The 15,735-nt window shown below is 36.3% G+C and overlaps 1 protein-coding gene and 1 long non-coding RNA gene across 3 annotated transcripts; one reads left to right on the top strand and one right to left on the bottom strand.

Annotated features, from left to right (window-relative positions):
• Positions 1-1,140: 1,140 nt before the first annotated feature.
• On the bottom strand, positions 1,141-3,590 carry LOC125471738. The gene is made up of 2 exons (XR_007253815.1): positions 3,110-3,590; positions 1,141-3,009 (listed from the first exon to the last, which is right to left on the bottom strand). It is a non-coding gene; the product is annotated as an uncharacterized LOC125471738 (long non-coding RNA).
• Positions 3,591-5,207: 1,617 nt separating this feature from the next.
• On the top strand, positions 5,208-12,816 carry LOC108866516 (cycloartenol synthase-like). Of its 2 annotated transcripts, XM_048572431.1 has the most exons (18): positions 5,208-5,617; positions 7,257-7,442; positions 7,676-7,765; positions 7,906-8,100; positions 8,189-8,273; positions 8,480-8,646; positions 8,993-9,181; positions 9,342-9,455; positions 9,573-9,695; positions 9,777-9,899; positions 9,965-10,063; positions 10,503-10,559; positions 10,658-10,704; positions 10,788-10,931; positions 11,031-11,208; positions 11,390-11,470; positions 11,677-11,760; positions 12,561-12,816. In XM_048572431.1, exons 1-18 carry the CDS (start codon positions 5,402-5,404, stop codon positions 12,672-12,674), a joined length of 2,292 nt encoding a protein of 763 aa, XP_048428388.1. In that variant the 5' UTR covers positions 5,208-5,401; the 3' UTR covers positions 12,675-12,816. The 2 variants fall into 2 exon arrangements, with proteins under 2 accessions (XP_048428388.1, XP_048428389.1); XM_048572432.1 differs by lacking the exon at positions 5,208-5,617 and having other exon boundaries at positions 7,301-7,442; positions 7,902-8,100.
• Positions 12,817-15,735: the final 2,919 nt, after the last annotated feature.

The following is a 15,735-nucleotide window of genomic DNA, read 5'->3' as shown; positions in this document are numbered from 1 at the left end:
GTCGACATAACACATACTAACCTTAGCGGATTGTCAATGCCCAATTGGCAATCCTATGGCTAGGAACGTTTTAGGAATGAACATAAGAGAAAGGTCTCGTTAATTTAACTAACTTAAATCACTTGTCTCTTAGATCAAATACATTCTTTGGATTCCCTTATTGCTTAAACACAAGATACTATAAATAGTGATTAACAATAAGCTTTGCCCTTCTATTAAACATATAAAAGTTTAACATAATAAGTATTCCAAAAAGCTATTACATCAAATGAGTGGCTTTGTGGGCATACTTCCAACAAAGGCAATCAACAATAGTCAACATCTTTGCCTCGAAGGGCATTTTTGTAAATTCACTTATTAAAATTATATAAACCGTAAAAATTGGGAACGGGTCGTTACAAATAATCTACATAAATTTTATTTTAAAAAAAGTTACTGAAAACAAAAAATTAGGCTAAAATCATTATTTAATCATCACAGGCTAAAATTTTAAGCCACAAGAGCTAGAAGCGAAAAATAGTTTCTGACTTATGGCTTAAAATTTTTTGGCTTAAATTTTTAAGGTTTATCCCAAGGGTTGGAGATGGTCTTATGTTACCTAAAAAAAAATAAAAAAAAACTTAACAGGGTCTTTTTTTTTTTTAATATTGTATAGTTGTTATTCACGGCTTTTGTTTTTTTTTTTATATATAACGATATATGTATATTAAGAAAGTGAAAAATAAATTAATTGTAAACTCATCATTTATGAAGTTCAACCTCATTTTGTCATTTATGGAATATTAGAATTATGTGAGAAGACAGACGAATACTTGCTTAGACATGCTATTTCCTACAAAGGCCAAACAATATTCGGCCAAATACTTGGTCAGAAAAAGTTATGGCTGGCTGTGTCAACTTACCAGTGTGCCCTCTGAGCCATGACTATTTTTCTTCGTAATTGTTGCCATTGTTTTACATGTTGGCCCGACTAATCCTACTTAACTCTTTCTTTTGGTTGATAACAGGGCATACAATGCAAAAGAAAACAAAAACTATATAAGAATGTTACGAGGCCAAGCGATTAATAGTGGACAATAAAGAAATTTTTTCTCAAAAAGGATGAATTCCAAATTGTAATATAAACAGAAACGAGGAAAGTAATCATCAACAAAATTCGTTTTCCGACAAATATATATGCCAAATTTTACAAAACTAACTCCAGTGAAAAAGAACACGACAAATAATACTCTCATAATAATTTTACGACAAATATCTATGCCAAATTTTACAAAACTAACTCCAATGGATAAGATCACGACAAATAATACTCCCATAATAAATTACAAATAATTACATGTAATAGCTCATAATAAATTGAAACATACATTACAAAACTTTGATAAAAATTTTTGATGACGTTAATGTAAATGATGCATATCTAACCAACATCTAATGAGAAAAACGTATTACTTGGCACAACACGTAAATATCCCTTATTATATCAAATGGTACGCTAATACCATACAAAAATTTAATCTTCCTAACATTTTTCATATTGACACACCCCGACCTAGGAAGGTCGAAGCGTGATGGCCATCACTGTGAGGTAACGTAACCATAAGGGAAAGTGATGTGAAAAAGTGAATAAATTTAAAACTAATTTGAACTAATTATACTAATCAGTGAAAGAGTGCGCAATCATGGGAATAACCCACTACAATTATTCAGAGCTTAAAAGACAGTACGACTACCAAAGAGTAGTCAAAGCAGCTAAAGTACACTTATTACACAACAGTGATAGGTTCGTACGTCTAAACCGAAGATATGTTAGAACTACCAAAGGTTCCTCGAGTGCCACGAAGAAATCAGCTATCTAGATCCTGGAGGGGCGAAAAACAAAGTTGAGTGGGTCAGCAAAACAACGGTCGTACGAAAATCTTTATTTTTGAACATACTAACCCCTCATCATAAAACAAGTATAGTTTCCTTAAAGCATACTACATAAGTATGTAAACAATAATACAACAACATTTATAACCAGAACTATGCCAAGTCATGATATATCAAATGCCATGGTAATATAATCATGTGATAAACAAATATAATCAATGGCTCATCAATTTACGCTAGCACACAAGTCGGAGTTTCATAATGCAACCTGTAAAACAGGACTGGTTGTAATCAATACGTTCTAGTACTACGATCATGTGAAGACTGGTGTCGAGGCGCGATCACATAGGAGTCGAAATTGCCTAATGCAATATGTACGACATGACTGAAACCTAACTTGGATCCAAGGCGAGCGAATGGTGCAGATGTGAACATACACGTGAAGGATTGGCCCTAGCCCTGGTAACACCGAGGTGGAGCAGATGAGCATGTACAAATATGTATGAATGTCATGACAATAATATCTCAACCATATAGCAGCATTTATCACAATTTATATCACAATAATGAATACTTGGCATTATAAGCGTAAAAGTGAAGTAACTACGCATTTAGGAAAACTAAAAATATGTGTAGGTATAAAATAAACTGCCCACTCATAAGTACGTTGCCGAGTCGTAGCCCCCGAGCCTAGCTTGACCCCGTAAGTCCTTGGGATACATTTCCCCTATATGTGAAATAACTCTAATAGAATTAATTAAAGCACATATACGGAAACTTAAATAAAACCCCTATAGTTTGCTCAAACCTAGGGTTTAAATACATTAAATCGATTTATTCGACGTCACAGACCTACACAAATTTTCAGATAAATTTTTGGACCCCACACGCACCAGCCAAGGCACGGCTAGATGAGCCCCCACGCGCAGGCACATGCCGTCAATATGACTGACGCCGTTAGGAATATTCCGTTAAAAGCTTAACAGAGATTAACGGCGTTACCTAACGCAACTAACGCCGTTAGAATATTCCATCGATTTTGATGGAATATTCCCTGTCTTCTCTGGTGAGCTCTGTCGTCTGTTCCCGTCCTCCACCGCCAGCACTGCCGTCTGCAACCCGAATCTCACCGGTTTGCTGGAAAAATTTCAAACTTGCATAACTTCTTCATTTCTCAACCATTTTCGACCTACTTTATATGGATTTGAATCTTATAAAGAATAGAATCGCGTTATACCTCTTTGGAGTCCAAAAAGTGGACAGAGGTGGTCGAAAATCACCTCGAAAGTTCCGGCCAAAAGTGAACTCATCAAAACTCAGTTGTTTCGACATCCAAGCTCCTTCAAAATTGTCCTAGAGGTCTCAGGAAGTTGTGGGAAAGCTTCCTCGACCTTCAAAATTCCTTAACTTGGCCTGAAAATTGATGAACTCAAACTCATTGAGTTCGGACATTCCGAGTTCGACGTCCAAAACTATGTCAAACTAAGGTTGGTTGGTATGGTTGAGTTCGTGAAGATGAGATGAACGTAATGTTGAGGTTTTTAAGCTCGATCTATGAGCTTTGGGCTTGTTCATAGCAGTTGCAGAGGAAAAGAGCTTCTGTAGAGAGAGAAAAGGAAAAGAGAAAGAGTGAGATATTTTCTTGTTTTTCTGATTGGGTGTCGTGTAAAGGCAAAGGATAGATTGATGAGAGATTTGAGGGAGTTGATTGATGAGTGAAGAAAAAGGAGAGAGGGCACGGGTGGATTTAAAGAATACAAGGGATATGGTTTTAGGTTTTCTACAGTAAAAAGAAATCAAAATCTATCCGTAATAGTGTTTCTACACTGATAAAAATTCACATACACTCATAACAGTGTGTACAAATTAATTATGAAAGTGAGAAAATAAATTGAGGGAGAAATAAACACGTCCACGTCACTTGCCTCTAAGGGCATAATAGTCAATTCACATACTCGGGAAAAAATTACATAAAAAATAAGGACATGTCATCACACATATTATATACAATAATGTCTCGATAATATATGGTTGTGATTGGTGGTGACCCTAGTTTTGAAATAAATTGGTTATGGTGAGCATGGACAATGTAGATCAATAAGCATTTATGTAGTGACTAGGCGCTATGCTAGACTTTGTTAGTGATAATGATCCAGCTATGGATGAGAATTGTGTGCATTCATCTTTATCCATTTACACTAGTAGTTGTTAGAAGTTAGATCTGATTAATTTAATGCAAATTATGCAACAAGAACCAATTTTCCATTCAATTCAACAAAACAGTCAAACTACTAGTATGTTATTTATACAACAATATTCTTTTGAGTAAATTGTAACAATAGTCTCTCAACTTTAATTAAATTGGAGCAATGGTCCCTCAACTAAAAATCTATTACCATTGGTCCCTCAATTCATCAAAATGTGTAGCTATGATCCTTTTTGTTAACTTCGTCAGAATTTTGTCAAAATGAGTTATGTTGGAAGGACCATTGCTACAATTTGGTTAAAGTTGAGGAACCATTTCTCCAGTTTGATTAAAGTTGATGGACCATTGGTAATGGATTTTTAGTTGAGAGACTATAGCTGCACGTTTTGATGAGTTGAGAGATCAATGGTAATGAATTTTTAGTTAAGGGACTATTGCTCTAATTGAGTTAAAGTTGAAAGACTATTGTTACAATTTACTCTATTCTTTTAGGGGAGGCGAATTCTCGTGATGATGTGAAAAAATATCTCATACAAGAAATTTGTCAAAAGATTTCTAAGGAGCGACAACAAAATTCCATTAACGGACTATAACAGTTACAAGGTTACCACATGAGTGTATTTTCCAGTTAAATTTAATGATCTGGAGATAATTCGTACAAACAAGCATAAATAGTAATCGTCAAATAACTAACATAAGCACATACACTACCGGTACTAGCACAAACACCAACGGTATAGATTTACATGAACTTTAATGAAAAGTTTCCGGTACTATTCACTTTAACGAAAAACCACATTTTTACACTAAAAAGTCAATTTTGGTACTATTCACTTTACCCTTTATTTTGTCCTTATCGTTAAAACTTAAAATTATCAAGCCATTTTTCATTAGTTTTCCTTAGATTTACCCTCAAAAAATTAACAGATCAACTTAAGTATAATTAATTGAGTACACTTTTTATGTCGAAGTCTAAAATAGTATTTAACTATATATTAGAATAATACGGATATTTTTTTTGTATAAATGCACGATTATTGTCTATTGATGTGCTCACATGGCCAGCAAAATTATGCTTTTTTGTATAAATGCACGATTATTCAGCACAAATGTTGTACCAAGTGGCAACTTTCAAATGCCCAATTCCAAGTTTCTTTCTTTCCACTCAGAACCCAATTCCAAGTTGAAGAAACAGAGTCTTTCTTTCAATCAATTTCTCCAATTAACACAAAACCCATAAAAAAAGATTCAAACTTTCTTTGGCATTGATTGGCAAATTTGCAAGAACTCATTAGTTCTGAAGAATTAAAAGAGAAGTAAAAAATGTGGAAGCTGAAGGTAGGGGCAGAGACAGTAGGAGGAGAAAGTGGCGGTCAGTGGCTGAAGAGTGTGAACAACCACTTGGGCCGCCAAGTGTGGGAGTTCCACCCAGAGATTGGAACCCCAGAAGAGCTTCAGCAAATTGAAGATGCCCGCAAGGCTTTCTGGAACAATCGTTTCGAAAGGCAGAACAGCTCTGACCTCCTCATGAGAATTCAGGTTCTTTTTCACCTGGGTTTTGCTTTTTTTTTTTTCTCATTTCATTCTCTAGAAATTGAATATACTGCATATGGCTGGGAAAAGGGTATTTATTTATTTAGTGAAATTTGTATGTAATCTGTTCAAATTATCGTTGTGGTGTTCTGGATCGTCGAATTATGTATAAAATCAGTAGAACTCTTGAATTTGATAATGCTGTTGAACAAGATGGTCAGGTTTTTCACACTGCATTGTAGGCTTTCTTGTGTAGTATTAGGCATTGTAAGTTTGAATGACGTTTTTCTTTCGAGGGATATGTGTTTCGGGTACCGTGTTCTCCAAGTGAACTGTTGGAGTGCTTTTGTATAAAACTTATAGCTGCCGGTGTGTTTTATCCATCCTTGCAATTAGTCTCCTAAATTGTGCCTAATTTGTTAATCGCCTGCCAATGTGAGCAAATAATTTTAGTTAGTTTAGGCCAAATCATATGAGCTCTGAGTAAGGATGGGCAACGGTTATGACGGACAGGTAACCGCGGTTATTTACTCATAACCGTTTGTGTTCATACCCGTATAACCGTTTACCTGTTGGGTAATTGCATAAACGGTTATACCTATACCTATAACTGTTTATAAATGGTTAACCATACCCATAACCGTGTACCCATTTAACCATAACCGTTTACCCATTTAACCATAACCGTTTATCCGTTTTTAAACCCGTTTATCATTTTTTTACCCATTTACCCCTTTTCACCCTCTACATTTTTTTTTTAACATCTTGAAAATTACAAAAGAAAAATTTGTCATAATTTTTGTTTTCTGACAATTAAACACCGTTATAGTCTCTGTCTTTGAAAGATAATTTGGATAGGTATTATGCGAGGAATCAGAAGAGGGTGACAGAAGCGAGACAGGGCAAAGTTGCTTGGAAGAGCTGTATTAAACCCGAAATACCTTTTAACATTTTATTTACTGCTTCAGTGTATATGTATAATATATAGTTTACTGCTTCAGTATCATGTATGCCTTCTAATTTTATATATGCCTATGTTATGTATAATGTTTCAGTATCATGTATGCCTTCTAATTATATATATATATATATATATATATTATAATATTCGGTCGGTTCGAGATTACCGAACACTTTTAAAGATGTAGCCAAATCGCAAGCTGAAATTTTCGGGATTAGTTCAGAGATGAGAGAGATGGCAGCAAGGAGGGAGAGATGAGCGGGGGACGAGGTGTTTGCGACTCTAAGTTTGGCGAAGAAATTGAAAATTTAGGGTTTTTATTTTTATTTTTTATTTTTTATTTTACATATATTAAATTAAATGGGTAAATGGATATCCGTTATAACCGTGAGTAATAACTATAACTGATGGATACCCGTTATAACCGTGGGTAATACCCATAACCGCCCATTTAAATTTCACGGATAAACGGTTACACCCATAACCGTTTGTTCGTCTAAACGGTTACCTATAACCATAACTGTAAACTTTAAATGGGCGGATAACTGCAGCTACCCAAACCCATGGGTATTTTGCCCATCTCTAGTTTTGAGGTTAGTATTTGGGTTGTTTAATTACCCATGTTTTGTAACCCTACTTTCCTTTTTTAAATGAATGTGTTTTGTTCTTATTTCTGAAATGTAGTTGGCAAAGGAGAATCCACGTGCCACTAATCTACCGCAACTCAAAGTTAAAGATCAAGAAGGGGTGAAGGAAGAGGCAGTGGCAACCACTTTACGAAGGGCTCTCAGTTTTTATTCAGCAATCCAGGCGCATGACGGTCATTGGGCTGGGGATTGTGGGGGTCCCATGTTTCTGCTCCCTGGTTTGGTACGGGATAAAACCAGTAATCACTATGTGTTTCCATCAATGCTTGTACCCTAAACACGGAAAACATAGATATCATGGTTAAATCTGAGAAATAAGTTTGACATTCCAAAAGATGGCTGCATGTCGTTTTGGAACTTAACATCCTTTCTTCTTACTGAAATGATTAAATTCTTTATTATTTGATCCAGTTGGTAATTGTTGGGTGACTAAGTATTACTCATCAATTGCAACAGGTCATTACACTTTCAATTACTGGAGCTCTAAATGCTGTGTTATCCAAAGAGCATCAACGTGAGATGTGCAGATATCTTTATAATCATCAGGCAAGAATGGTTTCTCATGAAATCATAGTTTTTCATTTTTTATTTTATTAAGAACGCTTTCCTTTCCATATAGAATTTCAGGTTACTTTCTCTCTGTTTGATAATACGATAAGAAATTTACGGATGAATTGTGTTTGCAGAATGAAGATGGGGGATGGGGTCTGCATATCGAGGGGCCAAGTACCATGTTTGGTACTGCACTAAATTATGTTACTTTGAGGTTGCTTGGCGAAGGTGCGGATGATGGACAAGGGGCAATCGAACTTGCACGGAAATGGATATTAGACCATGGTGGCGTGACTGCAATTACTTCTTGGGGCAAAATGTGGCTTTCAGTATGAACTCTATGTTTATCTTGTTGGATTGTTCCCACGGTGTAGTCATTCAGAAATATTAGTTGACATGCATCTCTGATGATGATAGGTACTTGGGGCATATGAATGGTCTGGGAATAATCCACTGCCGCCTGAAGTATGGCTATGTCCTTACTCTCTGCCATTTCATCCAGGTCTCTCATCATTATTGGACATTTCATTTCGGTGCTTTAAGTTCATTCTAGGCAGGATAAGATAAATTCAAACCTCCTTTCATTAAAAATCTTGATTAAATAATAGAGGTCTTACTAGCATTAATATGTCCATAGACTTGTCCATGCTGTTAACTGCCTAACTTCTAATCTTTACGGTTTATGAATTTCAAATTTTACACTTACAGGAAGAATGTGGTGTCATTGCCGAATGGTGTATTTGCCTATGTCGTATTTGTATGGGAAAAGGTTTGTTGGACCTATCACACCCACAATCCGGTCATTGAGGAAGGAGCTTTATACAGTCCCCTATCATGAAGTTGACTGGAATAAAGCTCGCAATCTATGTGCAAAGGTTGGTAAGAAACATCTGTGCTTTCAATATACTCTGCTTCCTCCACCTACCCTGCGAAAAGATCCCATGTCTGTGAGTTTAATGAACATTCTTATCTTTCATAGGGTGAAATATATGATAGCTATTTGTGAAAGTACAATTTTGATTTTAGGGTCCTAGACATGGTTAATTGTTGGACTGCTTTCCTATAACTCTCCAAATACAATAAAACATGTTTTCCCAGCATCTATGTATATGTGCGCATGCATTTTTCCATCGAATTTTAGTTGTACAGGTAAATCTATTAATGACAATTCACTTGCATATGTTCTTGATGCTTACATGGGATGCTTTATACAATTTCTAGGAAGATCTATACTATCCACGCCCAATGGTACAAGATGTCTTGTGGGGGTCTCTTCACTATGTTTATGAACCTGTTTTCACACGTTGGCCTGCAAAAGAATTGAGGGAGAGTGCTTTGAAGACTGTAATGCAGCATATTCATTATGAAGATGAAAATACTCGGTACATATGCATAGGGCCTGTTAACAAGGTATGCATGCAGAATATATTTTATGCACATCATCATCTGCCAATAGATCTCATACATATTTTGCCATTGGAATTGCGCATTTGACATGTATTTTTGGCTTACAGATTGATTCGGTAAGTAGTTGTGTGATTCTTGATTGTCTATTTCCTAAACGATGTAGGTGTTAAATATGCTTTGTTGTTGGGCGGAGGATCCAAACTCAGAGGCATTCAAATTGCATCTCCCGAGAATCCCTGATTATTTGTGGATTGCTGAAGATGGCATGAAAATGCAGGTCAGTTATAGCATTAAATTGTTTCAAACAGATTTAAGTTCCTCCCTATCTCTCTCCACAGTCCCTCTTTCTTACCTGATTGTTTCTAATTTAATGTTAGTTTTCCATTTACTGCAGGGCTACAATGGAAGTCAAGCATGGGATACTTCCCTTGCCATTCAAGCGATTATATCAACTAACCTGGTTGAAGAATATGGACCTACTTTAAGAAAAGCGCATCAGTATATCAAAGATTCCCAGGTTTTCATAGGCAGAAAATCGAACTGTATCATTCAACATATATGATAATTATCGTTGCTCAACTAATACTTTGATTTGAAGGTCTTGGAAGATTGTCCTGGAGATCTGGATTATTGGTATCGTCACATTTCAAAAGGTGCTTGGCCATTCTCAACAGCAGATCATGGGTGGCCTGTCTCTGACTGCACAGCTGAAGGACTGAAGGTAGCTTGAACACTCAACATTTCACATGCAGACATTACTTTTCTTAATATTTTTTCTTTGTGCAGGCTGCCTTATTACTATCAAAACTTCCAACAGAAACAGTTGGTGAATCATTGGATATGAAGCGATTTTATGATGCTGTAAATGTTATCCTTTCCTTACAGGTAATCACTGGCTATACGGGAATTGAATCTGACCAGACATAACGTGGCAACCCATATTCTTTATGATAATCTATATTTTCAAGAGAACCCTCCTTGTCTCTCTTCATATATGAAATGAAAAATATATCCCTGCTTAATTGACCATTTTATTATGTAATCTGTAGACTACGGTAGAAAATATTACTCTAATAGCCATCAAAAAATTGGAAGCTATGGAGAAAGTGTAGGCTATATAGTTATGAGAATATAAAAGAAAGACTGTACATGCAAGTATTTCTGTATGATATATGCACACATGCATGTTTAGTTCTGTCAAGCATGTCATGATTCTTAATCAGCAGCTCAAGTCTAAATTTGTTGACAAAATATTTACATGTTCCTGCATTTTTGTTTTACAATTATTTAACTAATTCCTAAATCTTTGGGTTCTGCACCGCAGAATGATGATGGTGGTTTTGCCACTTTTGAACTAACTAGATCATATCAGTGGTTAGAGGTAAGTATCATTTATGAGCTTTTTTTATTTCGTTTTCTTCCTTCTATATGGATGATGGTGAGATAATATGCATATGATTATTTGTATTCTATTTTCAGCTAATCAACCCTGCCGAAACTTTTGGTGACATCGTCATTGATTATCCGTACGATTTCTGTACACTACCTTTTGAATTCCATACATTTTATTCTATATCATGGAAAATGCCTGATTGGAACGGGGATGCAGATATGTTGAATGCACCTCAGCAGCAATTCAAGCACTTGCATTGTTCAAAAGGTTATGTCCTGGGCATAGGAGTGATGAAATAGAAAACTGCATTGCTCGTGCTGCAAAGTTCATTGAAACGATACAAGCAACAGATGGATCTTGGTTTGTTTTGTCTTTCAATTAAAAATACATGCATACATATACGGGACATTTCAATGCGTGGTCCGGGTGTATGATTGCTCTATGTTTTTGGTTGTATAGGTATGGTTCCTGGGGAGTATGCTTCACCTATGCTGGCTGGTTTGGAATAAAGGGGTTAGTTGCCGCGGGAAGGACATACGAAGACTGCTCAAGCATCCATAAAGCATGCAACTTTTTGTTATCCAAAGAGCTTCCTTCAGGTGGATGGGGAGAAAGCTATCTATCATGTCAGAACAAGGTTAATGATTCCTCAAATTTGAAATATACTTCGTTGTCTTTCATAGGCCCGGAGCTTTCTTTATTCCTCTATTATGACAAATCCTTCACCCAATTCTTGGTTTTCATTTGCATACGCATTTGTCAAAATGTATGATCTACTTTCGACTTGCATAACTTAATGCCGACTGTTTGTGTGTCAGGTGTATACAAATCTCAAGGACAATAGGCCACATATAGTTCAAACTGCATGGGCTATGTTGGCCCTTATTGGTGCTGGGCAGGTACAACAAATTCATCACTCATTCTCCTTTCCATGTGATTTATCAAATTCATCCTTCTCCCATGGATACCCAATTTGTTGTAAATTAGAATCTAGAGGATTATTCATTTGCAGAATTTTTGGAACCTTTTTACGAATAACCGTTTGACATCCATATGTTGCTCACTTTAATACCTGTATTTCTTGTTATGTTCTCCTCCTTGAAAGGCTAAGAGAGACCCAACTCCGTTGCATCGGGCAGCTAGAGTACTAATCAATTCTCAAATGAAAAATGGAGACTTCCCTCAGAAGGTAAATTGGCAACTCTTTCCATAATGTTTCACACAAACGTCTTTATACCCTCTTGACCGTGCAATCTACAATTACAAGCTAACATGGTTTTTTCTGTCTTCATAGAAATCCATTTGGTTTGGTTTGATTACAGACATGCTAACTGCAATTTTCAAAACATCTTGCCAATGTAGAAGAAAACTGCACAGAGAGAAATGCAGGTGTAAAGACCTTTAGTACTTTTCTAGGCTGCAGAGAGTAATTAAACCTTATAAATATATGTATAGCTTTCGGGGCGAGTAATATAAGTAATTAGTGTTATTCAAATAGGCAAATTGAACAATCTTAAGTGTTAAGAATATAAATCCCACATCGGGGAAATGAGGGACCTTGCTTGTGCATATAAGTAAGTGGGTTACTCCTCCTGTTTCCAATTGGTTTTATGGTGGAACCTCAACTTTATTCATGGTATCAAAGTAGGTTGTCCACGTGTGAAGATCTACGGGCACATGTGCTCCACGTCACACAATTTGTGTTGTCCATGTGTTAGGCTTGAAAGTTCGCCACACATGAGGGATGTGTTGAGAGTACGTATTAATCATACATTGAGGACAGAAGAGACCTTCAATGTGCTTATAAGTTGTTGGGCTACTTTTCATATTACCAATTGGTTTTACGGTGGAACCTCCGCTTTCTTCATTGAGTATATATGTACCGGAAACCAAGATCTTAGAGTGTAAATCTCATGCAGGAAGTTTGTAACTATGATTACCACTTACGAAGGCTATATGACCTCAATAACGTTTACACTTCCCATACAGGAGATCACTGGTGTCTTCAACAAGAACTGTATGATCAGCTATTCAGCCTACCGGAACATTTTTCCCATTTGGGCCCTTGGAGAATATCGTTGCCAAGTATTGGAGGCTCTCTGAATGACGTCTGTTTATTGTTCAACGCTTAGTACTCCGGATAATGAACTGTTGTTTATAAACCTGTGTGAGAGCTCCTTAAATTCAGCTCAAAACAATGTAATTCAATTGCTAACATATTTCATAATCTTATTGTTATTAATTTCCCACTGGCTTGAGTGTTCACACCACCACCTTCCTTGTGTTTGTCGTTCTCGGCTCCGTTGCCCGTGGGATGTAATTTCCCTCTGGCTTCCTTTGTTTTGTGGTTTAGATCTTTGTTGTGGCTGTTAGTGGATGTTGAAAATTTCTTATTTTCTGATTTTGGGGCTTGGAGTGACTTGATCTCCAGCGTCTCTTGGAGGTGTTGGTTCGTGCTGGATTGGAGGCTGCTCGGTTGGAGGTGCTCCGACGGCGGTTGGGATGGTAGGCTGCTAGTATATATTTGTAATATTGTGTTATCAAATCATTGAATTACAATTCTATATGGTATTACTAGTTTTAGGTTCCCTTTTCCTAGTACACCCTAGCCTCCTTCCTCTTTCTTCCCAATTTGCCGTCCCCTTCTAAGTTAATAGTCCCCAAATTGTTTTTCATTTGCCGTGCCTACCTACTCCCTATTCCCCATGGCTACACAAGCGTCTTCATCCTCTACCCTCACTAGACCCTCTCTCTCCTATCCTAGCGTTGCTCACTTTATGAAACTCACCGATTCCAACTACCTCTTTTGGCTTAGTCAGATGAAGTTGTTTCTTCTCGGTCACAATTTATTTGGCTATGCTGATGGCATGACTCTGGCCCCTGCCGCCACTCTTCCTGCTATTGACAAGGAACCTATCAAACCGAATCCGACTATTGCTCTGTGGTTTCAGACTGATCAACTGGTTGTCAGTTATTTGACTTCCACTCTTTTTGAACCTATTTTGTCACTTACTATTGGCAAAACCTCTGCCAAAGATATCCATATGCATTTTTCTCAGGCTTCACTGACTAATGCCACGAATCTTCGATTTCAACTTCTGGCACTTACGAAAAGCTCCTGCTCCATCTCTGATTATCTTCACCAGGCTTAGTTTATTGTTCTCTTGCTCCTATTAATCAACATATTTCTAATACTGATTTGGTGAGCTTTGTCCTTAAAGGTCTTGATCCTGATTTTTAAATATTTGCAGCGGCTATTATTAACCCTCCCTCTACCAGAGTTCTCTAATTTGCCATCGCGTCTCATGACTTTCGAGTTTCGAGGCACAAACAAAAACTGACCCAGCACTGTTGTTATTTATTTAAAGCATGTATTGTCTTACTTGAAAACCTTCAAGGCCTTAACATCGCTTCATATGTTATCTAATGTTAGAAATGACTTGGGGGTGTATTTAGATAATAAAATTTATTTAAAATCCTTCTACGCCTAAATAGTCATTTCTTATTACAACACATTAGTCATATAATTTTAAATTTTGAAGCTGGCTGCATGCATTTGACAAAATGTTGGGTAGCCATAAAATAACTAAAAGAGAATTAATAAATAAAAATAATTAAGTGGGTGAAGACGGTGACAAGAGGTGGGTAGAAATCGTTTTCCCAAATTAAGTATAGGGAGATGGTCTCCCTGGATAGCCTCCTTGCATCTATCTTCGCACTTTGCACTTGGCTCGCTTGAATCCTCTTCTGGGTTGGTTGAAGTTGGCCCTAGTATCCTTTCATTTTATAAACTTTGTCATGCAAACTACCTTAATTATCCTCCTCCATGCACTTTGAATCCGGGCTTTTATGCTTTTGTCCGTTTCGGATTGCAAGTTCACCTTACATGGTTATAGCCACCAACCCCACATGTTCGAAATGGGGCTAGGTCAGGAAGATTGAGTGCGGGTTTAAGATGCCACTAGCCGAGGAACTCGTCATTCAGTTTAAACCACTAGGCCTTTATTTTATTTATTTATTTTTTCTTATTTTCTTGGTCCAAAATATTACGCTTAACAATTTCTTGCACAACCTGTTAACTCAACATGAAACGACACGAAAATAATAGGTTACGGTTCATCCGTTAACGAGTCGGGTGGTTATCAGGTTACCTGTTAAGAATCCCTTTATAAGTCTGGTCATCATCGGGTCACCCGTTAAAAACCCGAATAAGAAATAGTTTGCGAGATCTAGACATGACATGACAACTTTTTGCATGACCCGTTAACTTGACACAAAACGACACTATCCATTAACAAATCGGGTCATTATTGAGTCACTTGTTAAGAACGCGTTAAGATAACAAGTTTGATACGACAAAACCTATTAAGATAACGGATATGACATGAAACAACAAATACAACTTGTTTACAAGGTCTACAAAATAGCATAAAATTAAATATAGTAATTAATCTATATAGATATAATGTTGTTAGCAAACCAATTTATTACTGTAGAGATGTTCTTACTTAATAGAGGTGTAGCTACACAAATTATTTTTTAACTTAGTCATACTTTAAAAGTTGTATGAATACAAAGAACTACATTAGTAGTGGAACATGTCAATTTCAAGATGCTGACATTGAAAAAAGAGAAAACGCTTATTCTCAAATGGCTAATGCTTGTATGTATAATGCTCTCTTTAATGTCACAAGTTTCATGCCAACAACAAGGTTCCGACGAGTTATTACGTACACACAAGCTCAAAAATAAGACATTTAACTCTTAAGAATAAATTATTATCTCAGACAACTTTTATCTAATTTTATTTGTAACATTACATATTTTAAAAGTTATTGACAATTTATTGCTAGAGAGATAATAAACACACATCATTTCTCTCCTAATTTTATTTGTATTTTAATGTGCTTTATAAATTTTTAATCTCACTTATGTGAGATTTAAGTACTATGGCTATTGTGGTAACTAGAAAGCTTTTTTTAGTAGTTCATAATTATCAAACCGACTTTTTTCTTAACGGATTGAACCGGGTTACCTATGTCTAAATCTGTTAAGAACGGGTGACCTAATAACGACCATATTAGTTATCGAGTTGAACCGAAACTCATTATTTTATTATTTTTGTGTAGTGTTAATGGATCGTGTAAAAAATTACCAGTTCTAT

This window comes from the organism of the source record quoted next, unplaced genomic scaffold, assembly GCF_019419815.1.
Source record: "Pyrus x bretschneideri cultivar Hongxiangsu unplaced genomic scaffold, Pyrus_bretschneideri_v1 Contig61, whole genome shotgun sequence".
In the NCBI taxonomy this organism is placed as follows: Eukaryota; Viridiplantae; Streptophyta; class Magnoliopsida; order Rosales; family Rosaceae; genus Pyrus; species Pyrus x bretschneideri.
The sequence above is the reverse complement of the archived record's forward strand: the minus strand, read 5'-3'. Positions and strand labels throughout refer to the sequence as shown.

Excerpts from the sequence above, each read along its gene's own strand:
- LOC108866516 (XM_048572431.1), top strand. The coding sequence starts at position 5,402 with ATGTGGAAGCTGAAGGTAGGGGCAGAGACAGTAGGAGGAGAAAGTGGC. Across the intron at positions 10,064-10,502 it reads ATGTTATCCTTTCCTTACAG|AATGATGATGGTGGTTTTGC; the intron begins GTAATCACTGGC and ends TCTGCACCGCAG. Across the intron at positions 10,705-10,787 it reads GACATCGTCATTGATTATCC|ATATGTTGAATGCACCTCAG; the intron begins GTACGATTTCTG and ends ACGGGGATGCAG.